Source organism: Chaetodon auriga, chromosome 9 (genome assembly GCF_051107435.1).
Source record: "Chaetodon auriga isolate fChaAug3 chromosome 9, fChaAug3.hap1, whole genome shotgun sequence".
Classification (NCBI taxonomy): Eukaryota; Metazoa; Chordata; class Actinopteri; order Chaetodontiformes; family Chaetodontidae; genus Chaetodon; species Chaetodon auriga.
In genome coordinates this window covers 23,353,972-23,378,985 of record NC_135082.1, presented here as the reverse complement: position 1 = coordinate 23,378,985, position 25,014 = coordinate 23,353,972, and the positions used below count along the sequence as shown (strand labels likewise).

The 25,014-nt window shown below is 40.7% G+C and overlaps 2 protein-coding genes across 3 annotated transcripts; one reads left to right on the top strand and one right to left on the bottom strand.

The window, feature by feature from the left end:
* Window positions 1-9,748, top strand: neil3 (nei-like DNA glycosylase 3). Of its 2 annotated transcripts, none has more exons than XM_076739400.1 (10): window positions 1-185; window positions 299-408; window positions 1,569-1,703; window positions 2,097-2,310; window positions 3,253-3,327; window positions 4,442-4,608; window positions 6,220-6,383; window positions 7,928-8,342; window positions 8,655-8,835; window positions 9,246-9,748. In XM_076739400.1, exons 1-10 carry the CDS (start codon window positions 81-83, stop codon window positions 9,426-9,428), a joined length of 1,749 nt encoding a protein of 582 aa, XP_076595515.1. In that variant the 5' UTR covers window positions 1-80; the 3' UTR covers window positions 9,429-9,748. The 2 variants fall into 2 exon arrangements, with proteins under 2 accessions (XP_076595515.1, XP_076595516.1); XM_076739401.1 differs by having other exon boundaries at window positions 24-185; window positions 8,703-8,835; window positions 9,246-9,558.
* On the bottom strand, window positions 9,738-25,014 carry aga (aspartylglucosaminidase). Its single transcript, XM_076739402.1, has 9 exons — window positions 24,705-25,014; window positions 21,380-21,533; window positions 18,178-18,290; window positions 16,670-16,782; window positions 14,611-14,719; window positions 14,091-14,166; window positions 13,589-13,696; window positions 11,386-11,519; window positions 9,738-9,958 (listed from the first exon to the last, which is right to left on the bottom strand). The coding sequence occupies exons 1-9, from the start codon at window positions 24,811-24,813 to the stop codon at window positions 9,858-9,860; spliced, it is 1,017 nt and encodes a 338-aa protein (XP_076595517.1). The 5' UTR covers window positions 24,814-25,014; the 3' UTR covers window positions 9,738-9,857.

Sequence of the window (25,014 nt, the reverse complement as noted above, 5' to 3'; positions counted from 1 at the left end):
AAACTGTGTGGCGGGTAATCGAGACGACAACAAACTGTTTTAGCTAGTAGAGGGACTTCCTTCAAAGTCTACATTACACCATGGTTGAAGGTCCAGGCTGCACATTAAACGGAGAGAAAATCCGTTCGAAGGTCCAGAAAGGACAGAAATTAAAAGAAATCAGAGGCAGTTTGATAACTTCGGCGGTATGTAATGTTGTTATTCTGCGCAGCATGTTATCGTCAAGCTAACGTAACCGGCTGCGGCTACATGCTAACCAGTGTTTGTTTACCACGGTTTGTTTACCGTTTCTTTACAGAAAAACGACTCCGGGAGAAATGCCTTCCACAGCCTTTGTGGTTGCCAGTACACCGGTGTTGAAACTCTGGGAAAGGAGCTCTTCCTGTACTTTGGTGTAAGAGCGTTGAGGTAATGTAGACTGTACAGCCAGGCAGCCAACATTTGCAGTCACTGTATCTTCAGGTAACTCCTATTTTAGCTAATGCTAATGCTAACGGGGGTTAAGGTTACGCCAAATTCTGTTACCCGTGATATTATGTTAGTGGGAATTAAAGATATACTGGAACTGCTACGTTTTCTGTCGTACTTAGTCATATGTTTTACTATGAATGTTGTCACCAAACGCAGTGTCTTCATCACATTTAAGCTGACGTTACATAGGGCCCTCATTTTGATAGCTGTCGTTCTGGTGTACCAAAATCTGTGACCCGTCAGCTTTTGTGACATTAGAAGATCGTTTACATAAAAAAGACCAAAGTCAGATGTGTGCGTTTGTATTTTGGAGGAGCAGATTGGGAAAAAGCCAGAAAAACAGAATGAATTGTTCACTCTTTCCATCCTGGATGACTGTAAGAAGGGCAGGCCAATAATAGATAAATCTGTATTTCGATATGTAGACAGTAGATACGAAGTACCTTATGTGGAAACTCAATTGAGAAACTGGTTATGAATAAACTAACTACACAGGACTATCTGTTTTTGGCTGATCTAATCATTTAAATACCCATTAAAATAACTTGGTACATTAATGGAGAAAATGCAGAAATATTGTATGGTCAAAATTCAGTCATTGAACACAATGGTCAAATACAGCTAGAGATATTAATGGCATGACTGCAACAGTAAAACCGTGTCATACATCTATAATTTTAAACAGCTAACAAACTTATGCTTTCTTTTGCCGTACATAGTTGTATGTATATCTTCATATAGCCCAATCCTAATTGTAACCAAATTTAGAATTAAAGTTAATCATTAAATAATAACAAATCAATCAGTCCTCATTATAAGACTGGTTGATTCATGCATATATAGCTGTATTGGTGTGAGCAGCTGGTAGGAACATTAGTGCCTTGTGTGAGAGTACCTCAGCAGCTCATGCAGCTTTTGATAGACACACACGAGCTATTGCTAAGTTGGACCCTGTGACATTTCTATTACACAATGGAGTCTCCAACCACCAAGCCACCTTTCTGTCCTTTGTCTGTCAAGTCTTATATAAATTCAGACATAGTATCTTTAAATTTGTCTTTTCTTTGCTTCTTTCTTTCATGCTCACATCCTTTTAGAGTCCACTTTGGTATGAATGGATCAATGCGTATAAACCCTGCTGAGAGGAAGGATAGGACTGGCTCCATACCAGCACTGGAAATCCACCTGAGTAACGACATTGTGTGCTTCTTTGACAGCACTGTGGAAATAAGGTAACCGGGACACCAGCATAGCCCAGATAGATTGAGGTGACAGAAGTTCACCTTGGGGTATGAGTCTCATTCAGTGAGTATGTCCTACATTAGGCTGTGTCTGAAGACAGTGGCTATTGTTCCATGAAAAACACAGTCTTTCTGGCTTGACATTTGTCCTGTTCCTTGACTGAAAGGTCCTGATGTACTGTTCAGTAGCCAGACAGACACTTATTTCTACTCTCTGAAAATTTCACCTATGCTGTCCTATCTCATAACAAACAAACTGAAATAGAATATATATAACAAAAACAATTTTGAAATGTATAATTTCAAGAATGCACTAGTTGACCTTGTGGCAACAGCCATATATTTTCTCAGTTCTTCCAGTTCTATAAAATTGTGTGCTTGCAGGTTGACAGAGGACTGTGAGCAAAGGATGAGGGCTATGGAGAGTCAGGATGTGTGCTCCCCCAAGTTCAGCTTCTCCCGCTCTGAGGAGGCAGTGAAGAGCCAAACTAGCAGGATGCTCTGTGACGTTCTCCTAGACCAGGCCGTCATGCCGGGAGTCGGCAACATCATTAAAAACGAAGCACTGTTTGACTCGGGCCTCCACCCAGCCGTGAAGGTATGGAAAAGATGATGGATTGTGTTCAGCACAGGAACAAAAAAGGGGGTAAAAATGCAAGACAACTCTCACAGAAAAAGTTTAAGCCCTTGTTTTATGGAGCGATACACTGCAATGAGGAGGGTGAAACAGACAAAAGACAAACAAGCGCATTGCGGCACATATATGCCTTCCCCTCAGCATACTTTGGAAATGTTTTTCATTTATTTTTATGAAGGTTTTTGTCTGCATTGAGAGTCAAATAGGGGTTTCCCTCTGATTTATAATATATTATATATTACATAACACCACTCAGCTACTTTCTATTTCTTATATGAAAATCACATCACATGAAATGTGAAAAATCCAATGCTTCACATTGCTCTTAGGGAATATTTTCATTAAGAAAACTATAGAAGAAAAATGTGATTTTAGAGTGACCTATTCACTGCCAGTGAGAGACACTTTGCAGCATGAATACTTCTATTACTCAGCTATTACCGGGGGCTCTGCTCTGCTCTCCTTAGAAAGTATTAGATGGGGTATAAGAATATAGCACACTGGACCAAAACATTAATCTAGGACTTTTGGCCCCTTCTTTTGGGACCACTGAATCTTTATGAGCCTCTCCTCCATTATCGAGCCCCTAGGTGTCTTGAAAGAGCTACAAGTGGTGTGTGTTTGTGTGCTTTAGGTCCTCTTTTACACTGTTTGCACCAGTCAGGTCCTTGCTGCCTGGGCTGCGAGTGTTGGGTGTACGTTGTATGTCATTTTTCTCCACTGCATCATTTTAAATCCAGTTTTTCATTCATGTCAGGGATTTTTATTGTTTATTTGCTTGTATTATTGATTTGCTGACTGTGAAGCGCCCTTCGTCTCTGTTTTGAAATGAAGAGCTATACAAATATGGTTTATTCACTCCCTGGCTGTGAACTGTAACTAACTGTGCTGCTCCTTTCTTAGGTTCAGCAGCTGACAGACGAGCAGATCCACCACTTGGTGAAGATGACGCGTGATTTCACTCTCCTGTTTTACAAGGTTACATGCTTGTACATCAATATCAAAAACATGTTTATTTAAAATAGCTTTGGTGGCACTCCTAGATTTGTATGTCCATGTACCAGGGCTGGGCGATTAATCAAATTTTGCTTTCAATTACAATTTGGGCTTCCAGCGATTACGAAAACAAGATCATTGAGATAAAACGATTCTTGGGCCGCATTCCATTTCTTAAAGATGCTCTTGTTTTGTCTTGTGTTTTAAGTCCAGCGCACCCCTTTCTTTTACAGCAGTGTGCTTTTGCCCCTCCTTAAAAGTCCAAACTAACTCTCAGCCAGGATGATGGAAAGAGAGCCTTTGGTCAACAAGAACGGCAAAACCAATTCAAGTTTTGACAGGAAGATATGATATGGCACACAGATGCGCACAGCAAGAGCACACACACACTCACACACAGTTAACTTATGTTGGGAGAGCAGCAGGCAGGGACGGTCTTTATGCACTGTGGCAGTTCCAAAACCTTGTTCAAATAAGGTAGAAGAGAGCCCACACAGGTGACAGCTTGCAGCAAATACATCGGCTCTCTACAGTGATGACTGTGTGCATAACGTGCCCAGAGCTGACATTGTGTGGCCGGTCGTCAAGCACGTTCAGGACTGAATGACTAAGAGAAAACTCGGTGCACGGTGAAGCCCATGATGCTGCTGTATTTATGACATTGATTCTTTTGTTTTTTAGGCGAATAATATTTAAATTTTGAGGAAATCCAGTGTTAAAAAGACATTTTGTTAAAGTCCAGTGAATGTGTGATGTTTCCAAAGTCAGTGAGTAATTGTGTGAAATCATTATGATCTTAATATTGAGCAAAGTAATTGTGATTATGATGTTTGCCATAATCAAGCAGTCCTGGCTTGTATTTGTGGGTCATTTTGCTGACACCTCATTTAGACTGATTTCCAGTAATGAATTAACTTAAAATCCTGCATTGCTGAGGAAGGAGAGCAAAAGTCAATGCTCCGCTGCCTAGAGAATAGACAAAACAAATATTCCTGTTCATGCATAATAGACAAGTAAGGAAAGGTGAATGTTTTTACTTGTCCTCTTCATCCACATCTTTTTATTCACTCGTGTTTGCCTTCCTCATCTCGATCAGTGTCGCAGATCTGGCTCTCCTCTCTACAAACATTACAAAGTCTACAAGCGTCCCCAGTGCGGCCAGTGCTTTCATGTCATCACAGTCTGTCGTCTTGGAGACAACGGCAGGATGACTTACTTCTGCGAGCGCTGTCAGAAAGGAGATCCCAGCAAGGTTGATATCAGGTAAAACTCCTCATAGACATTTGGCACTTTGACTGAGAAGATCTTGAATTCTTGTCAGGACTGTTTCAAGTTTGGTTTGGCAGTAGCTCAGAAATGTTTAATACCAATAACGTTCCCAGTACCTGAAGTTTGATGAAAGCCTAAAACAACACTTTTTACTTTGCTCCTTTTCTAGTAAAGGGAAGAATTACTGTGCATCACAATTCTACTCCACTAAATGTAGATATTTATAGTTTGGCTTACATTACATTTAGTGTAGATGCTTTTTAAGAATTGTTCCAGTGTAGGATTAAACATTTTTGTAGGCTTTTGATTCTTCTTAATAGATTTTAGACATAAAAATAGATTTTAACACATCAAGTTCTTTATTGAAGTGAAGCAGTCAATGGCAGTTAAATTCTTAGGCTCCCTCCAACCATGCTCGCACAGTACGAATAAAAAAGAAAATCATGCAAGTAAAAATGAGAAGACGTACTAATACCAAAAAGCAACATGGAACAGCTAGGTGTCATTTTTCTTTGCAGAAAGTTCCAAAGCCTTTTAGATAATACGTTCAAATTTATAGAGGCCATCTTTGCAGGCAGATGGGCTTGGCAGGGAGTGGGAAGTGTTATGGGGGAAAATTAATGCGCATATAAGGCTGTGTTTGCCAGACAGGGCACAGGCTCAACACCTCCTGGGTTGTGTTTGAGCAAAGCTTTGCGAGGGGTTAGAGCCTAAAGCCCTTACAATGCATTACACAGCTGATAAAGCAATCTGTGAGGAAAGTTTCCTGAGAGCCATTGCTACTTTCCTCCTCCATGACTGTTGGCAGTGCAGATTTGCCTTCTTGTCAAACATAGTGGAGCTTCATGTCAGAGCGCTAACGTGTATGCTTAGAGCAATTATATGAAACACACTGCATATCTTCAGCCCCTGCTTGAACTGCAAATGTTTGTCTAGTTAAAGTTTTCTCTTTTCCTGTATTTTCTATAATCGGGTTACAATAATAGCAGCTGAATAATTCATATTTATTGCTCATTTGGCACTTGCAGTTCCAAGGACTAATTGCTTGTAATATAAGTAATTAAGGAAATTTATGTTATGTGTGCTCACTTTGAAAATGATTCTGAAAGTATTCCTCATCTTAAAGCATAAACTGTAAAGTAATGAAATAAAACAGCAATTTTGTCAGATTTCCCTGAATGGATGTTTTTTCTGCAAATTTTCCAAAGGGAGTTAAGCTCAGGAATTTTGGGCATTTTGCTCAATTTGTTTGTTTATTGCCATTTGTTCAACAAAAGTTCAATACAATGTTAAATGAGTCAACTTGTTTAATTAAATCAGGCTTGTTTCTACTTTCTGCTTTGACGTGGCAAATACAGCCTGAGCAAATAACCCCCATATTTCCAGTTTATTTCTGTTATTTCCCATAAATTCCTGTTAATTCCCATGCAAAGTTTCCACCTTGAACAGATTAATTTTGCAACCCTAGTGTGCACAAGCAGAACCCCAGTTCTGTTTTTACACAGTAACATTATTTCAGCTTCAGTGCACGTTTCATTAATTAGTAAAAGTGTTTCAGCAACAAAAGTTCATTACCGTTTTCACTCTTGTGTTTCCGTTATCCAGTAAGCTCCCAGTCAGAAACAGCCTGATTGGCTGGGCCTATAATGAGAGAACCAGTAGTAATGTGGCTAAGAAGGAGGAAGAAGACTGGGCCTGTCAGCTCTGCACACTCATCAACCAGCCGGCAGCAAAAGCCTGTGATGCATGCCTCACTCCAAGACCTGAGGGTGAGTGAAATGTTTTTTACAGTCACTGAATTTAATGGGGCGTCAGAATGTCCTTGTTAGCAAGAGATAAAATAATAGTAGCTGCAGCTTTGCTCTTTAGATGAACGATCCCATGTACCATCGGCGATTAAGTACTTCTGAGCAAGGCACCAAACAGCAAGCTGTTGAAGAGACACTGCAGTCAAGCAGGCTGGCTCAGTAGTTGTGTGTGTCAGTGTGTGTGTGTGTGTGTGTGTGTGTGTGTGTGTGTGTGTGTGTGTGTGTGTGTGTGTGTGTGTGTGTGTGTGTGTCTGTGTCTGTGTGCGCGTGCTGCTGTGCGAGTAATGAGCGTGTTTCTCAGTTGGCCATTTTTCTCGGACTATCTTGAGATAAATTACGGCAGCAGTGAACTAGTGTTTGAAAGAAATGTCCTTGCGATCTCTCTGTTGGAACCACCAAACCGCAGCTGAATGGTTTGCTTTGTATTTCTTGTACTTCATAGTTGTTATTTTTTAAGGATTATGCTCCCAAATGTAAAATGAATCACATTTTTTTAATGATAGCTGTTTGAACAGCTGTATGAGAATCACTCACGTCTACAGTTTGCTCACTGTTCAGTTTTCACTTTACAAGCATGGGTACGTTTCTGACGAACATATGTCAGCGTTACATTTTGGCTTTGAATCCTGCAGTTGGTTTCCATAATGTTCTCATTCCAAACAAAACACAATTTGGACAGGATAGAAACCTGCATTTTCAGGCATCTGGATACATTTGTGGTACCTTTCAAAGTATTTTAGATTTGAAATTAGTTGAAATTGCTTTGTAGAGATATTTTTCTACTTAGACATTTAATTGTCTTTTTCTTTTTATCAGTGTCAAAAAAAAACAAACAATCCCCCCCTAAATTAAACTATAGACTTACATTTCACAGTGCCTGAGTTTTAATGGTGCTGTTCTGAACCGTGAAAATGGGAATAAACACGAGTCCAGTCAATCTCTAAATGTACGCCTGCATTTTTTGTCCTTTAAAATCTGTGGAAATGAATGATGGACATGTATTTCTCCTGGAAACGATGATAAAGCGCACGTTCTTTTTCAGTATCATCATGATTTGCATTTGTAGTCTCATCTTTTACTGTTGACCACTGAGCTGCTCCATTAAAACAGCTGGGGGTTAAGTGCCTTGCTCAATGGTACTGTACACTAATGGTAGTTTTTGAGAGATGGAACAGTAACACTTATTCACAGCTCTGAGTTAATGACCCTTATGTCAGACATTGTAGTTCACCATTACTGAAAACATGCACTTATTTTCAAAGTTGTATTATATAGGGGCTCATTTCACAGAATTTTGCATGAGGGCATCTTCAGCACGACAGATTGTTTGGCATTTTATTTGACGACACAGTGCAGCAGTCTGGTGCTTACTGGTAAATTTTATGGCAAGCTAACCACTTAAAGCTAACAACAAGCTGCATTTTATGAGAGCAGCCAGTGCATCAGAATAAGCTGCAGCTGCTGAACATGAAATGAGTTTTCTCACTCTGGCTCCATCTCCACAGCCCACAAAGACGACATTAGCGCTGAAGCATCACCCTTCACTACTGATTTGATTAAATACCCCTGCACTGCCTTCAAGAAGCCGCAAGAGGAGCTCAAAGTCAACTGGAGGTCTGCATTTGGGACTTCCACCCTTGTTTTCTCTGACTTGAGCAAGAAGCCAAAGCCTGTAAACTCCCCGCTCTCCCCAGCCGGCAGTCATTTGAATTCCTTGGCGGCAGAGCGAGGTTTATATAAATACAGTGTCTGCCAAGGGACAACAAGCCCCAATTATGCCTCTGGTGGCTGGCAGAGGCAAAGTGCCGAGCTCTCCAATGGGGAATCACTGGCCTCCTACAGTCACCCATCCAAGAAAATGAGAATTGATCACAGCCCCTTTCTCAGTAACAATGCTCAAAATGGAACCCCCAACTCATGGTGAGTGAATCACTCGCTTGGCTATTCATGAATAAGTTTATAATAAGAGAAGTTTTTTGCAACTTCATGGAGATAAGTGGGATAAAAAAGCATCTGACTGTGGAATTTTTAATGCAGCATTGTTAAAAAAGCTCAGATTGATGAATAGCCATAGTAGGATACCATGCAGATGTGACTGTTACCAACACACATCACCACACACGGGTGAAGAGAGGTTGTTTGCTCACTAATAAGGGTTGATGTGACAGGTATACTTGTGTTTTATTTTCAATTTATTTCAAACTAATAAGACTGTTTCTTCGGCTCTGTCAGTACACGCAAAATAGATGTGACAAGCCGCAGCTCCTCCATTTCTTCCAGTCCCAGTGCTCCATGTTGTGCATCCCATCGTCGTCCAGCTGTCCTCAGAGTGGTCCACAAGGAGGGGGAGAATAAGGGCCGACAGTTCTACGCCTGCTCGCTTCCCAGAGAGACTAAATGTAACTTCTTCGAGGTGAAAATGATCTCCTACCTCTATGGCATTGTGTAGCCTGAAAAGTTCCTTAATTCTTTTTTATAGTATCATTAGTTTTATCCTTTTGTTTTAAACATTGTCGTATTTTCAGCATCAACTGTAAATGCCTGAAGTTTTTGGGGCATTCCACAACTTTCCCTGTTTTTTGTTGCTCTTGTCCCAATGTGTTTGAATAGTGTTGCTGCATTAACTTCACAATAAGCAGATATTTACAAAAATCAATGAAGCTGATGAGGTAAAATGTTAAATATATTGTCTTTGTACTGTTTTCAATTGAGTATACATGAAAAGGGATTAGCAAGTTATCACATTCTGTTTAATTTCTGTTTTAAGCAACATTTTTGGAATCTCGTTTGTAAGTTAATAAAACCTTATTTTCTGTGTTGCAGTGGGCCGATTTGCACTTCCCTTCTTGTCACCACGGGAAACGCTGTTTAATGAGGACGGTTCTGAAACTCGGACCCAACAACGGTCGGAATTTCTACACCTGCAGCTCTCAAAAGGGTAAACAGTGTGACTTTTTCCAGTGGGCAGACAATGGACCAGGGGTGTCCATCCTCCCTGGTTGTTAATGTGTTTTTGCAGTGCATTACTTTCCTATATGTTCACATATATAAATCAAAACAGAACGGGACCCTAGACTCATTATCCTCATGATAAATGCACATTGCACTGAATCATACATTTAATGGAGAATGTCTTTCAGCCATGTGACTTTCAGGTCGTACCACTTGTTTGTACAAAAATATTGCACATAATCAAATGTCTATTTGCATTTTATTTATATCCTGTCATATCACTGTCCATGTTTTAAAGATATGTTTCAAAGCTGTCACAAGAAAATGTGATAATCTAAACTCAAAACAGCAACAATTAAAATGTCCAGTAACATATGGGTTTTTAATTACACTTTATTTCTGAATTAAAACCAAAATCATCAGCATAAAAACACAGTATTAATGCACTGATGTGTATAAGAGGTGCACACAGTCATACACCTTTTAAAAGCAGTCGACAGATTTCAGGAGCGGCGTGTCCGACTCTGAGTTTGATACCATGTAGTGGAACTGGGGGAAGCCAGGGACTTTGTTACAGGCCGCACCTTCAGAGAGCAAAACGTTACAGGTCAAACCTTTGCATCAGGCCCCATTCAGTGCTGGTATTAAAATGTGATCTGTATAAAGATCTGCCATTCAAATGCACTTTATTACACCTGTTCATCTACAATGTCTGCATTATGTTCTGATGCAATTACTCATACACACTGTGTAAAGCAGGCAGTGAGTGGAAGTGACAACTAAAACTCATAACATTCAAATACAGGTTGTTGAAAGGGTTTTCTTAAAGGTAACCTGAGGAGTTTCAGACTGTTCGTAGCACTATGAATCATTTTTTATGAGCCAACCCCTAGTTCATTTGTCTTGCTGCACACGCATTCTCTCTAATTCGACTGAGCTACAGGTGGCAGTAACTCTCCAGGATATGCAGCAGTGTGTAAACAAATGCAGTGAATAAGATCGCAAGTGACTGAAAATGCAAGCAAACAATTTAGGCTTCAAAATACCTGAAAATTCAGCTTTGCAGATGTTTTGTGAAGAAGGAAATGCAATCAAACACGTCTGTTAGACCTCCACGACACACACAGTGCACTTTGGTGAGTAACAACGAATGTAAACCAAACTTTGGTCTGTTTACAAGAAGACTCCACGGGGCACCTTCTTGACTTTTCTGACAGACGTGGGAGAAATGGCATGGCACTTAAGCTGCCACACTGTTGTCATGAGAACAAAGCAATTACCAGGTAGAACAGGCTGTGCTGGGGTTCCGGTGGAGACTGGATATCAAACTTTAGACCAGAAAACACTTTAATGTAACTTCAGTGAAAGTGGGCTGTTTTCTGTACAGTTAAAATTCCGTTGACAAATTTACTGTTAATCTAAATCTTTGCTCTTCTAATCTCAAACCCTTTGACGGCTGTGCAGTATGCTGAGCACTGGTCTCCTTAGCAAATTCAAATAATTATATCAAGTCTGACGTTAAATGGCCCCAAAAAAGATTGTTAAATGTTGTTGATGGCATTACAGTAACAAGGCCATAGAGAGAAACTGGCTAATTGTATATATGTAATTCGAAGTCTAGATTACTTTTGGTTAAAGGTTTTTGATTTTGGATTGAGGCCTGTTTTATTCTACAAGCAACTCAGTAATAATAATATTTAATATTTTCAATTCTAATTACATTCTAATGATGACCATTTAAATAGAAGCAGTAAAGATTACAGCAACCGGTTTTATTGTACATAAGGATATTTTATCTGCTCAGGCCTAATTTACAAAAGATTTTGTTCAAAACATTATTATGGAAGTTAAACATGCTTTTCAGCACATCAGAATTACTCATAGAAACTGCAAATAGACCGTCCTTATCAATATGTCTGTGCGTGCACATCTGCTTGTCAGCATCTCCCTGTGTGTGTGCAAGTTGTGTGGCTTTGGCATAACAAAGGCAGCTGTGAACCTTAACACTCACCATAATGGCCTGTTGTGTTAGCACAGATGATGGCTCCGAAGAATTCTGAGTAATGCCTCTTGATTCTGGAAATGGCCGTCTTGCAGGCTGCAGAGGGATCGGCCCCCGTCCTCATCAGCTCCACGGCCAAGTAACTGTTGGCAGGATTACATGAAGCACACATGAGGCGAGCTAAGGAGTGCTCTCAGGGCCACCAACCAGGATGATGATGGGGATGTGCGTGTGATTAAGGCGTGGGATAAATCTGATGCAAACACATCTCAGTGTCAAGAAACAGTGATTAAATCTGACTAAAAAACGCAGTATTCCCACCCTCCCTCCATGACATGCGAGAAAGTTGTGACACTACATTTTAAGTGTTCACAAGTGTGAGTAATTTACCATCACTGCAAAGCAAATAACTTGCTCTTCACGGATAACATAGCTGCCATTAACTCCATTAACCTGAGGTCAAATGTATAAAACAATGAGCAACACTTTGCAATTTCCTGAAATTGACATGTGTGGGATCTTAAAGTGTGAAATGTGTAGTAAGCCTGCGTGACTGGATGAATATACTGGCATTGAGTACATCACCGGTTGTGTTTTTCGTCATTTATTTTGCTAATTTTAACGTTCCGCTGCTCAGCGACAGACGTGCGTTCAGCAAGTTAATCCAGTAGCACAAAGAGGGCATACAGTGCGTAGAGCCAGAACCGATGTTTGATTTTGGTCAAACCAGAGTTGGAGATTGTTGTAAGACTAACCAAGGCGGTGTCTGTGAGTTTTGTTTTGCTTCTGTCGAGTTTGAATGAAGTGTGTCTCAGGATGAGTTATAAAGGCAGTTTAGCTCGTCTTAGTTTGGTGAAAGACTGAAACTTGAATTCACATGGTTGTGTTTTTCTGCCTATTAAGGAAAATAGATGTAATATTTACTTTCTTGACATTTTAGGGGTTTATTTATCAGACTGAAAGAAAAAAGAGCTGCTAGGGTGCGCGCGCACACACACACACACAAACACGAACCTGAGCGAATATTGGCAGTCGCTATGAAATGAAATGACAAAGCGTCCAGCCCGAATGTGCATTCGCCTAATTCCTTAGTGAATACTTCTGACAGGAGATGTCCCATGTCAGCAGACACGATAGGAAGCAAATTTGTGTAAAATTCCTCTTTTTGGACAGCAGTGCTCATAGCACTCGTTAAAGTTAAAATTCAGGACAGGACAGATGCCTTTTTGAAATGGCTCGTTGCTGGTGATGATGCGTTACCACTACATTTTGACAGTGATGTCCACGGGAAGCCTTGCAACCGCACATGTCAGTTAAAGCACCTGGACTGCTTGGGAAAAATGTGGGCACGGAGAATGAATGATAAACATTCTTCAGTCCAGTGGCAGCAAGGTCTTCTCGAAAAATGCAGCCTCCAACGGTTCAAGGAAGTGGCTCAGAAAACTGTGATTGAAATAGGCAGCCCTGAGGTGTGGTTGTGTGTGACTGAATGTTAAGCTGAGTGCAAAAAAAAAAAGCGGTGTGTGTACTCGCCAAACTATCCTGGAAAAATAATAAATCTTAAAAAAAAAACCCTTCTGAGATTGCTTCCTCTCACAGCCTGGAAACAAACAGCAGCTTAAGTGAAATCTCGCCTCTTCTGCGGAATGTACAAATGACAGTTTTGGGGCAATGTAGTCACGCCTGCACTCTTTATAATGCTATTGTTGTACTTGCAGCAAGAGGCTCGCGCCAGAAATTGGCTGTTTAAAATGTACACGTGTCACAGGTGTCAATATTCTTTGAAACACAATTCTTCTGTCCAGGAAAAAGCCATGTAACAGTCCTATTATTCAAAAACGTGGCCGGAGAATAAACCCTGGTTAGGTCGCACGAAGGACCTGAGATCCAGTCAGCAGGTCTCATTTAAATGCTGCACGGTTCACAATTTATATTAAAATAATTTCCTATTACAAGTAATCATCCATCAGAAGTTATCAGAGGGAAGAACCATATCTGCTCACACTGAAAAATAAACCCTCAAATACTTTAGGGCATTCTTTTTTATTCTACTGAGACAAACATGTAGGTGTAGGATTCTTTTTAAATGTCCTATTTGATGGCTTTATGGCTAATTTTCTTCCATGCTGTGACTCAAGGTAACACCACAAGGAAAGGAATTTTTAATTTAATAGGCTTTTTGTTACATACAAAAGGAGGATGGGTGAGGTACCTTGGCAGAAATCGCATCATAACGTCTCCATCTCCAGTCGCCGCAGCACCACCGGCTGAGCTATCTGCATAGGCCCCTGCTCCAATGATAGGAGAGTCCCCGACTCGCCTGCAGGACAGCAGTAGACCAGGGCTTAAACATTAGACCAATACTTCATGTACTCTTTAACTCTGTTTTCATTATCATCTATAAAACAGTCACCGCTTCTGTGCTGTTACACTCACATCTGCAGCATCATCTCGTTTATTTATTATTGCAATGCACTGTGGGACCTTTTCAACCAGTGGGGGAAATCCTTAAACCTAAATCTTAAGTACTCAGAACGCAGTTATTGTTGTTTGTTATTAAGAAGCTCTCTCCAAAGCGCCCATACACTCATGAAAATGAAGTCATAAAACCGTAGAAATGATTTTGTTTTATGCTCCCAAAGGCAAAGAACAAACGTCCTGACAACACGTTTTTATGCTCACTTCTTAACATCTCCAGTACATCATCCACGTACCCTGGAACTTTGTGAGTTAGTCCATTGGTGGATGTACCAGCGGCCACGTGACCGTCTTGATCAAGCACAATCATCCCTGGTGCAAAAACAAAAGAGGCGGTAGAGAAACATCAGCAATCATCAGCTTATCTGAGGAGCTAACAAAGTCCTTTAAAGCCCTCTCTGAGTTAGTGCTTATCCTGCTGAAGGATTTTGTGAGCGTAACACTAAATTCCTAGCAGCTGCAGACGCCCTGATCGATACATAAGTCTAGCTCAGACGACATTAAAAAGGAGCCAGGTGAGAATTTTTTATAGATTTGATCTTTTGACAGGAACACAAATTCAAGGCCTGAAAGCTTAACTGTTCCCTGCTAACCTCTACTTCACTACTGTCTAATGTTCCTTTTGGGCATGTTACGCTGCTAAACTCTGTCTCATATCCCCGTCTAGCTTCAGTCAAGTGCCTTAATTCTAAACTGTATAAAAATGCCTGAGGAGGGCTGACTTCACATTCCAGATAACAAAAAAAAAAACCCTACCAATGGTGTCGTGGGAGCGAGTGTTAGCATGCTGTGCCCTCTTGTTCTGCTTCAGTGTCGCCCTGGGCTTGTAGGGTCCACAGGACTGGGAAGGATCTGGAAAGACATTCTTTTGACAGGAGATAAAATGTCATCCCTCTTTGCATCATGCCATTATTCGTAAATTTGATTATTCTAAAAGCACACAGGCAAGGCTGTGATGTAATGAAATAAAACTATTCCTACTAATGAAGAGTATGAAGTTTTGGAATCTTTATAAAATCTTCGGATATGAGCAAAACATCCCAGTTTAAACTCCTGCTGCAGCCAAAAATCATATTTTACTGAGACTGACAGCCTGCTGCACCTAGTGTGTGGTGTAGTTTGACAGAGGGTTTCCCTGTCACTACCTCAAGGCGTCTTCTCTGCTCTTATGACTGACTGAGTTTAGCAGCTTGACCTGCGGGGATGTGTGAAAAGTCAATTCTCCTCCTTTGATGTTACAGTGGGATGCTTGGCGAATAAAAAAAAAAAAAAAAAAGTCAAATTTGTCGTTCGGGCTGAACGGTAACAAACATGGACTTGGAGCCATAAAAGGTAAATGTTAAAACAAAGGTCTTCATATAGGGTGCGTGCCTGTATCAGCGTCGGGCGTCATGCCATCAATAAACCAAAGTTGGAATCAACTACTTTGTTTTATTAAAGTGGCTGTGCATTATTCAGAAAGCAAAGTCTGTTATATTCTGTTTCTTGAAGGTGAAGGTAAAACCCTTGAAAACAGTTTCTTTAGTTATAAAAAATTCAGACATAGTTGTTTTCCGGTGAGCTCGGCAACAATCTGAAATTCTACAGAAATGTGAAAAACTTCCACAAGGATTACACAATGCATGGATGTACTGAATGCCAACATGTATGGAGACCAGTGCTGTGTTCTCTCCAGGGGCAGACAAAGTGTTCACATCCTTTGCTTAAATAAAAGTACTGATTCCACACTGAATATACTTCACTACAAATACAAGCCCTGCATTCAAAACCTTAAGTGTTACAAGCAAAATGTCCTGAAATTGTGGATCAATATCACTGCTGCATTAATGTGTGTGTTGCATTTTACTGCAGCAGATGTTTATGGTTGAGCCAACTACTTTATATACTGCTGGGTAAATTAATGTTCTATAAAATCATCATGTGGTTTTAGCGTTACTGTCCAGTGAGAACCACAAATGTCTAAGAAGTCAACTTTTCTCTCCTGTTGTCAGCTTTGTGACATTTGATCCAAGAGGATTTTTAATAGTTTATTCGTCTTACCCTATAAAGGAACACTTCATCCTTCAGTTCATCACAAAAATGCAAATTCTAAATCGTCATATTTGGAGATATGTGGTTTTCACTGGACAGGAAGTTGTAATCTGAAAGGTAACTAAAGCAGTCAGACAAATGTAGTGCAGTTAAAAAGTCCAATATTAAACTCCAGGTTGTCGTGGAATAGAAGTATAAAGTTGGTTAAAACTGAAATAATAAAGTCCATGTACCTCCAATTGTACTTGTAGTAAATGTGCTCTCTCTTATCTGTTTTTCGTCTTGTACCACAGTTTTCCCGTGCATCCTCACCAAATCGACCAATTTCTGGCAAATGTATTGAACAAATACAATGATTTGGTGTGAACAATTCAAGAAGGCTTTGGGGAAAACTGGGATGGTAGAAGTGGTCATCTTTGTCTCATCCTCGGCGACTGTCGAGATGACCTTGAATAAATCATTTCACTCCAAAGTTTCATAGTGAAGCTGCTCAGTGGCCATCAATACACGACTGTTGGTATAAATTCGATCAATAGGACACTGCACGCTCTCCCCGGAATGATAACAGACTTAAAAGGAAGAAATAAACCCTATTCTAGAGATTTTGAGGCGTTATTGGGGAAGTTTTAAAGTATAGCAGCAAACCAGAGCTGTAGGGCATCACCTCTACCACAAAAGCTGACTTTCTGTGAACTACTTTGGTATGCCTGTCAATTTCCCCGCTTAATATCAATCTTTCAGAAGCAGCACGCCCGTAGCCAACACAAGTGAGGAAAACACACACCTTTCGATAATTAGGTTGGCAGTTGCCCTTCAGCCACTGTGAGAAAATATTCATAGATTTGTTGGTAGTCAGGTCTTCTGCGACGAAGCCCATGTTTTCAGCAAACACAGAGGCTATAAAGAGAGAAGTAATACTTTCAGGTCAAGTTAGACATTCTGAGCCACACTGACCTTGGGTTATAAGAAAACAAAGGGTCAAAAACAAAAGCAGGAACCGGAGGCAGTCTCATCTCATTTAGGCTTGTAGCTTCGACTTGTGAGGGAGGACGCGTCTTACATGGCCGCCGTCCTGACCAGCAGTGACCTGACCATTCCCGCAAGACTGACGGTTCAGTAAAGATGAGCATTTGATTTCCTGAATTAAATTTCACCGGGAAAGAAGAAGTTTTTCTTAAGATTTCTTGACCTGTAAGCAAAATTATTAGATGTAAAAGACACTTTTCACAGTGGGGGAAAAAAGTTTCCACATTGGCCTTCGCTCTCCTTTTGATTGCTTGCAGAGAGGCGTGCCCCTCTTCTTAACTCATTTACTCGTTACTCTCACGGAAAAGCCAAAAAGATCTCTCATGTCGCATGTTTCCTTTCCAGGCACACAATCATTCTATTGATGTTCACAGCGTCACACGTAGCTCTGACGCAGGCAATCAGTGCTAACTGCTGATGTGAGTGATTAAAGCTTATTCAAGTGCTGTGGAAAAAAAAAAAAAAAAGCTCACAGAACATAAATGCCTCAAAATGCTTTGGCCATGATGTGACAAGTGTCTGCTCAACATAACTAATGCAAATTCAAATATTAAGGTGTCTCTGTTTATTCCTTTTTTTTAGTTTCAAACTGTACTCAACTGCATTTAAAAACTAAGATCTCTGTTGGCCGGGTTTACATAATAATTAGAATATAAACTCTATTTGTAAAACGGCTTTCATGTGAGGAATGCAGCTCAAAATGCTTTAAAACAAAGAAATGACATGCACCAAGTGCTTCCTGTAAAAAAAAGTCATAATGAGCATAAAAACAGAGATAGAATGCCATAATTAATGTCATAGTAAAAATAAGGATGAATAAGAGAATGCATAAGATGGAAAATAAAACCCACTGAATAATAATAATAAAGTTGAAAAACATAGTACACAGAATGCATAAAACCAAGTAAAATCAGATAAAACATAATAGTATGTTGTTTAATAAGCGACTGGATTTCAAAATATTAAAAGGGCCACTTTATGCATCCAGCAGTGAGGTTGCTGATGGCGATGGCCATGAGAAAAGCAAAAGGGCTTCCTAGAGCCTGTGTTTGGTTTGTCCATTCTGGGCTTCTGTAGAAACATCAAGCATCAAGCCCCTCTGCACATACAGAGCTCGGTCTAAGATAACAAAAACACTTATTTTCAAGTGATTGCACACTTATGAAAACAAACATTATATTCTGTATCTACCAGCAGATCCCCTCTTTAATCTCACACACCGCTCCTTTAGGACTGACCATGATTTGGCCATTGATCCGCACATACCTGACTCTCCCACCAGCAGCGTGTGGTCAGTTAGCTCCATCACAGCTCTCGCTACTCCAATGGCATTCTTGATTCGTCTCAGATCTGCGACTGCACCCACCTCCATCGTATCCCTGCTCCCCAAGAACACACAGAAACTTAACATAAACACTGGTTTTCTGGACACAACTGGTGTCTGTTTGAAGGTCGCCTGTGGAGCTTTCTCTGTTTCTACATCCCTGATTCCTTTCCTTCCTTCCAATTTAACACAATGAGCCGTCATTTTACAGCGACATCCGTTAGCTGTGACGCGTGGCACGGCTTCGTCGTGCGTTAGAGCCTCCTGCTGCATTATGATCTCTGTCAGATGAGCGTAACAGTGCTCATGACAACTTAAATATATTCACTTTTAATTGACAACATGGCATAATGTGACATGACTGTCATACATTTTTTTATTTAACACTCACTCAGTCTCTCACACACTTGTGTTTCCATCACTTTTGGGGACATTGCATAGACATACATTCATTTCCTGGAGACCCTAAACCCTAAATCCAACCTTGACCGAAGTCTTCACCCATTGCATTGTGGGGACTTGCATTTTGTCCCCATAAGGAAGGCAAGTCCCCACAATGTAACGATGTAAACAAATGTATGTCCTTGCAACATGAGTAAGACATGGCTACACACACACACACACACACACACAGAGCAGTCAATAGTAGAAACTTATTTTGTTTTTCAGATGCCACAGACAAACACAAATACTACTGGCTTCAGGTTATTATTGCCATTAAGGTTATGATAATACTGATTTATAATAGATGTGATAGCTTTGAGCGTTTCATTGTCAGTCTCTGTAGACATGATCTCAGATTGATTTCAAATGTACCCCACCGTCCTGACTGCAACAGGCGCTGCACAAACAGTGAAGGGCAGAAAGTTCGATTGTGGGTTTGATCTTCTTAAATAACTAATACAACTTATGAATATAGAAGCATCACTAGTCCTGCTCCCACCATGTTTGCATATTCTAGCTGTGTGTGACGCCTCTACTCTCCTCCTTGCTCCTCTTCCCTCGAGATACATTTTAGGAAGACGGCGTCCCAAGATCGATTTCTAGGTCACGGAGAGAGGAGAGAGGAGAAAGGAGAAGAGCCCGACGCAGGTCCCAAACTTTCAAGAAAAATCGTCTAGGCAAACATTTCACGAGGAGGGAAATGCATTTGTCACATTTGTTAGACCTCAAGGATGCACACGATGTGTTCAGGCGACACTGAATGTGAACATAACTTTTGTTTGTTTACAAGAAAACTCCACAGGGCACCTTTAAAGAGGCAGCAGGTAATCTGTCTCCTGTACGAACCAGAGCTGTGACTAGTGCAGACTGCAACAACAGGTGCAAGCCTCTAACCCCCTCCCCCACACACCCGCCGCTCCACCCCCTTGATAAATAGCTGGCCAGTGATTAACAGAAATAGCTTCCACAACATAGATGATTAAGCAAATCAGACCAACGGTGATGAACGCGGTGTCATTTTGTTTCAGTCGCCGTGTTTAGATATTATTTGTACCTCTTGCAAATTGTGGTTGAGATCAGCTAATTAGTGCAATGAGTCAAGCCCATAAAGTGCTACTCAGGCTAACACTACAGTCCCCAGTGCCTGGTATGTATGAATTAGCTAATTACACAGAAAAATAAAAACCCTCTTTACACTGTGATGCATTTTATGAAGCGGCCTGTAATAAATGCATCTGTTAAACCTGTAACACGATGTCCAGCTTTGTTTGTGTCGGAGTGAAGATGGCTGAAATCTCGCTTTTTTTGAGGCTGTAGCTTGTGGTGGTGATGTAATGAGTTGCATTATAGAGAGAGAGAGCTTCAAATATTTATCCACCACAACAAACTAAAGTCTCTAGAACTGCCATATTCTCCCAGACACGATATCAAAAATTGAACATTGTATGTAACTTTATAAGTTTTTACAGAACTGGTGTTCATTGCAGCTCCGTTCTTCTGGATTGCATTAAACTGTGCAGGTGTTTCGATTCCTGTGTTCAGCCAAAATGTGCCGGTGCTGTATTTCTTATGCGGCTATATTGGATTCTGCGAGGGAGACTATCTTCTCCCCACAATGTATTCATGACTATGTAACCAAAAAAAGTCAATTTTCCTGCAAAATGGAAGAAGGAACATACCACAGAGTAATAACAAACAGCTTGCTGCTTTGTCTGTCGTCATGAGCTGACATTTGCCTCCCACGATAACTTCCGAGTGTGTAAATGTTTGCACTCAAGGACTTAATAACTGGCATGCTTTCAGATCCTAATGAGAATCTTAATTAGTGCTTTATTAAAGAAAGGCTGGCTGGAAAGGTCAGTCGGTTATTGCTGTTAAATGTTAAAGATGCAACACCAGAACAAATTGTAAGACGTTTGTACAATATGTTGACAGCTGCAGGTTCCTAATTAGACTGGTCAAGATTTAGGGCATTTTCAATTAAACATACTTCATTTCTGATTTGAAAAAACGGCCACAAACGTTTCTCTGTTCACTCAAAGCTTCTACTAAATGTGCTAAAACACAAGATTTGCCAAAGTAAAAGTGGGCTCGCACGGTCTTACACAGCTGCTTTCAGGTTGCACACATTGCACATTTTCCATGCTGCCGATTTTTACTGCCTTATTATGCCTCATTACAAATAATTTTTACTATGTGAGGGATGTTGCACAAACTGCTCAACATAATGGACAACACTTCACGTCCCCTGCGCGACCTGCTAATCGCACAGCAGAGTGGTTTCGGTTGGAGGCTTCTTCAACGGCGCTGTAGAAAGGATCACTACAGGAAGTCGGTCCTACCACGGCAATAATGGCGTGCAGTGACTCCCTCTGTGCAGGCAGAGGAGGCTTATCTTCTGAGGGACTCTGCACATTCACCCTCATTTTGCACTGTGAGAGCTCCATCTTATCGTCATTCTAAATGTATTTTGAGCAATGTTTTTGCATTTTTTTTTTTTTTTTTTTTCATCTAGTATGGTAGTTTTTATGCACATTTAAAACTGTTTTTTTTCCTGACCCGCCTCATGTCAGCTTAGTGTAAGTTATGTGTATGACTTGCTGCTGTAATTTCCCTTAGGGGCACAATAAAGTACTCTATCTATCTTTCTATGTCATCTCCTATTTTTGCTTTTAATAACAGCAGAGTTCCATGGCTTACCCGTTCATGATCATGGCGTCCAGCGTGGTCTCTCCAGACTCATCTGGGCTCCCGCCATAGCCTACACTGCCATCACACTGCTCCACTTCACAGCGGGTGCAGCCTCTCTCCACTGCATCCAGCGCCGATCCACCGGACTGCAGGGTACCCCACGCTAAACACAGTGAAACAACCAGGCAGTGATGTGCTGCAAAACAGACGTTATACCCAGGAGAGGAAGTAAACAGTGCGACAGGCAAATGATATTAGTTTTCTCCACATCCTGGGAGACAGAGGTAACGTCACTGCAAATCTAGATTTAACTTAAAAAAAAAAACCCAACTGACAGCCAGGCTGAGGAAGAAAGTTTGATCTGAGGAAACATTAATGTGACACATTTTAACGTCCTGTTTTATAACAATGGTGACAGCTACTGTTAAATTACCTGATCGCACAAACCAGATATTGCCTGGGTTGAGTGTAATATGCAATAAATCTGTGCTGAATTAGGGTTCAAAAGATTCATCTATTTTTATCCTTTAAACGTCCAGCAATAATAAATCTCCCGGCTCGTCTGTGCTCGCTTGGAGATTGTGATTTTAAACTGTTAAATGTGTAGGGTAAATAATTAAATCTGCTTGCCTGCTTTACATATCTGGGCAGATGGGTTTAAGGTCCAGATTGATGACCAGTACGACGGATTCCTCATAAACGGTGAATGTGAGCTGCTGACAAGCATTTGGTCACTGATCCCCCGAGTGCCCGTGGGGGATCAAAATACCAACTGGTAGCACTGTCACCAGCTTGCCACTAAATTCTCAGACCATTGCACTGTGTTCAGCGGGATACTACCACAAATTCCTCCTCTTATCATTTCTGAATTACCCATCTCTAAATTCTGTTCTTCTGCCATCTTTGGTAAGTGCTCATGTCTCCGGATATAATTCCTTTTTTTATATATATACATATATATCAGACTCAGCATTACAATCTTTTTCACTTAGAAAATGCAGCAGAATGGAAGAGGAGATTAGCCTGCTATTGTCAGCTGCTCCTGTAAGCCCCCAAAGGGAAAGAGATCTGCATGGGCGGATCAATAGTAGTGGCTCACAGACCACACTTTTAAATATCTACCCGCAGAACAGATAGCTGGGTACATTTTTCATTTTCATACCCACCTGGGGGAAAAGAGGCGATGTACATCTGATAAATTAAAGGGTATCCATCTATCAAATGGTGAGATTTTTTAGGTGAATTTAATCACCTGCGGGTTTGATGTGTTGCTTGAGATGTTTTGAACACCAGCTCTATCATTTTTTCGTGTTAAGCTGGGCACCTGGTGGAAATCCACTTGACAGATAAGTCACAAGCAATGCTGAAATATTTTCAGTTTCAATTTGAACATGTCCAATGTATCATCCTGGAGGAAATCAAATAGAGTGGAGGCACTCCTGGCAATGGCACTTACGTATGAAGCCTAGTGGGTTCTGCCCATTTCCTCTCCCCCATCTACGACTCTGATCTTACACACTGGTATGCTTAAGCTGGTGTGGAGCCACAAGTATACAGCAAAAAAAAGTACTTTATAATAGTGTGAGGGGGAAATCCTGATAATACTGGTTATGGAGCCTGTCAGGGATTGCACTGCACCACACACACATACACACTCTCTCACTGTCTGTCTCTTCAGGTGATGGAAAATTGGTGGGTTCAATCTTGCAGCCATTAATAAATGTTAAGATTAAGACAGAAACAAACAGGATTGCAGCTAATTATTTTCAGTATCCATCAATCTGCTGATCATTTTCTTCATTAGCTGATTAATCATGTGGTCTATAAAGTGACAGAAAACAGAGAAAAATGCCCTTCACAGTCTCCCAAAGCCAAAGGAGACGTCTTAAACTGCTTTTTTTGTTTGACTGACGGCCCAGAAGCTGAAGAGATCTCATTTACTGTCACATGTGACGGAGGGAAGCACGTTTGAGAAGCCGGACCTGGGGAATGGCTGACATATTTAATTGATGAATGACTCAAACAATGAATCCATTATTAAAATAGTTGCCAATTAATTTTCTGTGGACGGACTAATCCTTCCAGCTCCAAACAACGCGCCTGAATTCTAATCAGGAATGAGATGAAAAAAATATTAAGCAAAAACTACAACCGCCGCTCTGCAACCAACACGGCTGTCTGACAAGTAGCTGTTATTTAAGAATTTAAAGTAGATGCATTTCAGATGATATCCCAGAATAACAAATCATATCAGGCTGTCAACAGGAGGACGGGTGATATCCCACCTCTGCTTCCCTCTCAAATGTCAAGGCTCACCTGGTACTGCCTTCTCTGCAAACTTAAATAATTGTACACGGTTTGTATATTTGATTGTGAGGCTCAATAACCGGCATTGGGAGAATTTTTCCAAGCATAAAAATATTTTTCTTTTTTGACATCTTTTTAAAAAACACTTTAGAGGCTGTTAAAGATTGAAAATGCCATTTTGCTGTGACACTAATACTAATCGTTCATCTGCTGACCAAACTACTGTTTTTAGGTCTAAACAAGGGAAAGAGTACAATACAGCATGCAGTGCACTATATTGCATAATTTCTTGCAACTGATCCTGTTGTTGTGATTATTTAACGCACAGACACGTGCAGAAATAATACTTAATGTTCAAAACAATGTAAACAAATACTTCTTTTTGCCAGTGGTGGCATTTACTCAAGTACTGCACTTGTTCAAGTTTGACATACTTGTGCTTTGCTTGACTGTTTACATTTTATACTTGTACTCCACAACATTTGTCTGACAGCTTCAGTTATTTTCAGACTGAAATGTTTCATAGCATTCAGTCCAGTGAAAAGCATGTATGTGTGGTCGTATGTACTAAGCTGGTTTTTCTCATGGGAAAAATGACTTTTTAAAAGACAATCTCCCAGGACAGCAAAGCCAACAAAGATATGATGATCTTAAAGAATATGATGTATTGCTGTAGATAAAACTACCCAACAGAATATAAAGTAGCTCTGGCGATATTAATCCTAAAACCTCACATATAAAACACTGACAGGGGCCATTTTACTGCAACAACGAGCACTTTCGCTTTTGATAGATGAAGTAAATTTTGCAGCCAACACAGTTTTTCTTGAGTAAGGTTTTGTACGCATTCAGGACTCTTATCTGTAGTTGAGTAAGGAAAGGATGTGAGCACTTCTCCCACCACTGGGTTTTGGGTGGCGTTACTTCCATGTCTGCAGATTTTGGCCCTAATATCACATGACTGAACTCCAGCCCGACTTAAACTTTTGACAGTTCCGTGTAAACACGCAGTCACCGCACGTCCTACCTGCTGCCGTTGCATTCTTGAATGGCCAGGTGTTGATAACGACAGGTAGCGACGTCTGCCCAAGTGGAAGCAGTGACGTTAAAGCAGAAATCAGGAGCGATATTAACATTTTGTCCTGACCAAACGTTACATGAGCATTACCACGAGACAGAGGACTGCTAATGTGATTCCCTCTTCTTTGCGTAATGTCCCAGCAGACTGCCCAACAGCGCAGGCGGCTACATGTGACATCTAATTAAGATCATTCCCTGAAGAGAAACGCTGCACTTTTGGTTTACTGAACGTTACAATTAAACTTCCTTGTTGTGTC

What these genes read in the sequence shown, in the direction of transcription:
- aga (XM_076739402.1), bottom strand. Translation starts at nt 24,813, where the DNA reads ATGTTAATATCGCTCCTGATTTCTGCTTTAACGTCACTGCTTCCACTT. An exon ending in GACGCCATGATCATGAACGG is followed by an intron (nt 18,291 to 21,379) that starts GTAAGCCATGGA and finishes CTTGGGGAGCAG; the next exon opens with GGATACGATGGAGGTGGGTG. An exon ending in GCCAACCTAATTATCGAAAG is followed by an intron (nt 14,720 to 16,669) that starts GTGTGTGTTTTC and finishes TCCTGTCAAAAG; the next exon opens with AATGTCTTTCCAGATCCTTC.
- neil3 (XM_076739400.1), top strand. Translation starts at nt 81, where the DNA reads ATGGTTGAAGGTCCAGGCTGCACATTAAACGGAGAGAAAATCCGTTCG. An exon ending in TTTGGTGTAAGAGCGTTGAG is followed by an intron (nt 409 to 1,568) that starts GTAATGTAGACT and finishes ACATCCTTTTAG; the next exon opens with AGTCCACTTTGGTATGAATG. An exon ending in GCCTCCACCCAGCCGTGAAG is followed by an intron (nt 2,311 to 3,252) that starts GTATGGAAAAGA and finishes CTCCTTTCTTAG; the next exon opens with GTTCAGCAGCTGACAGACGA.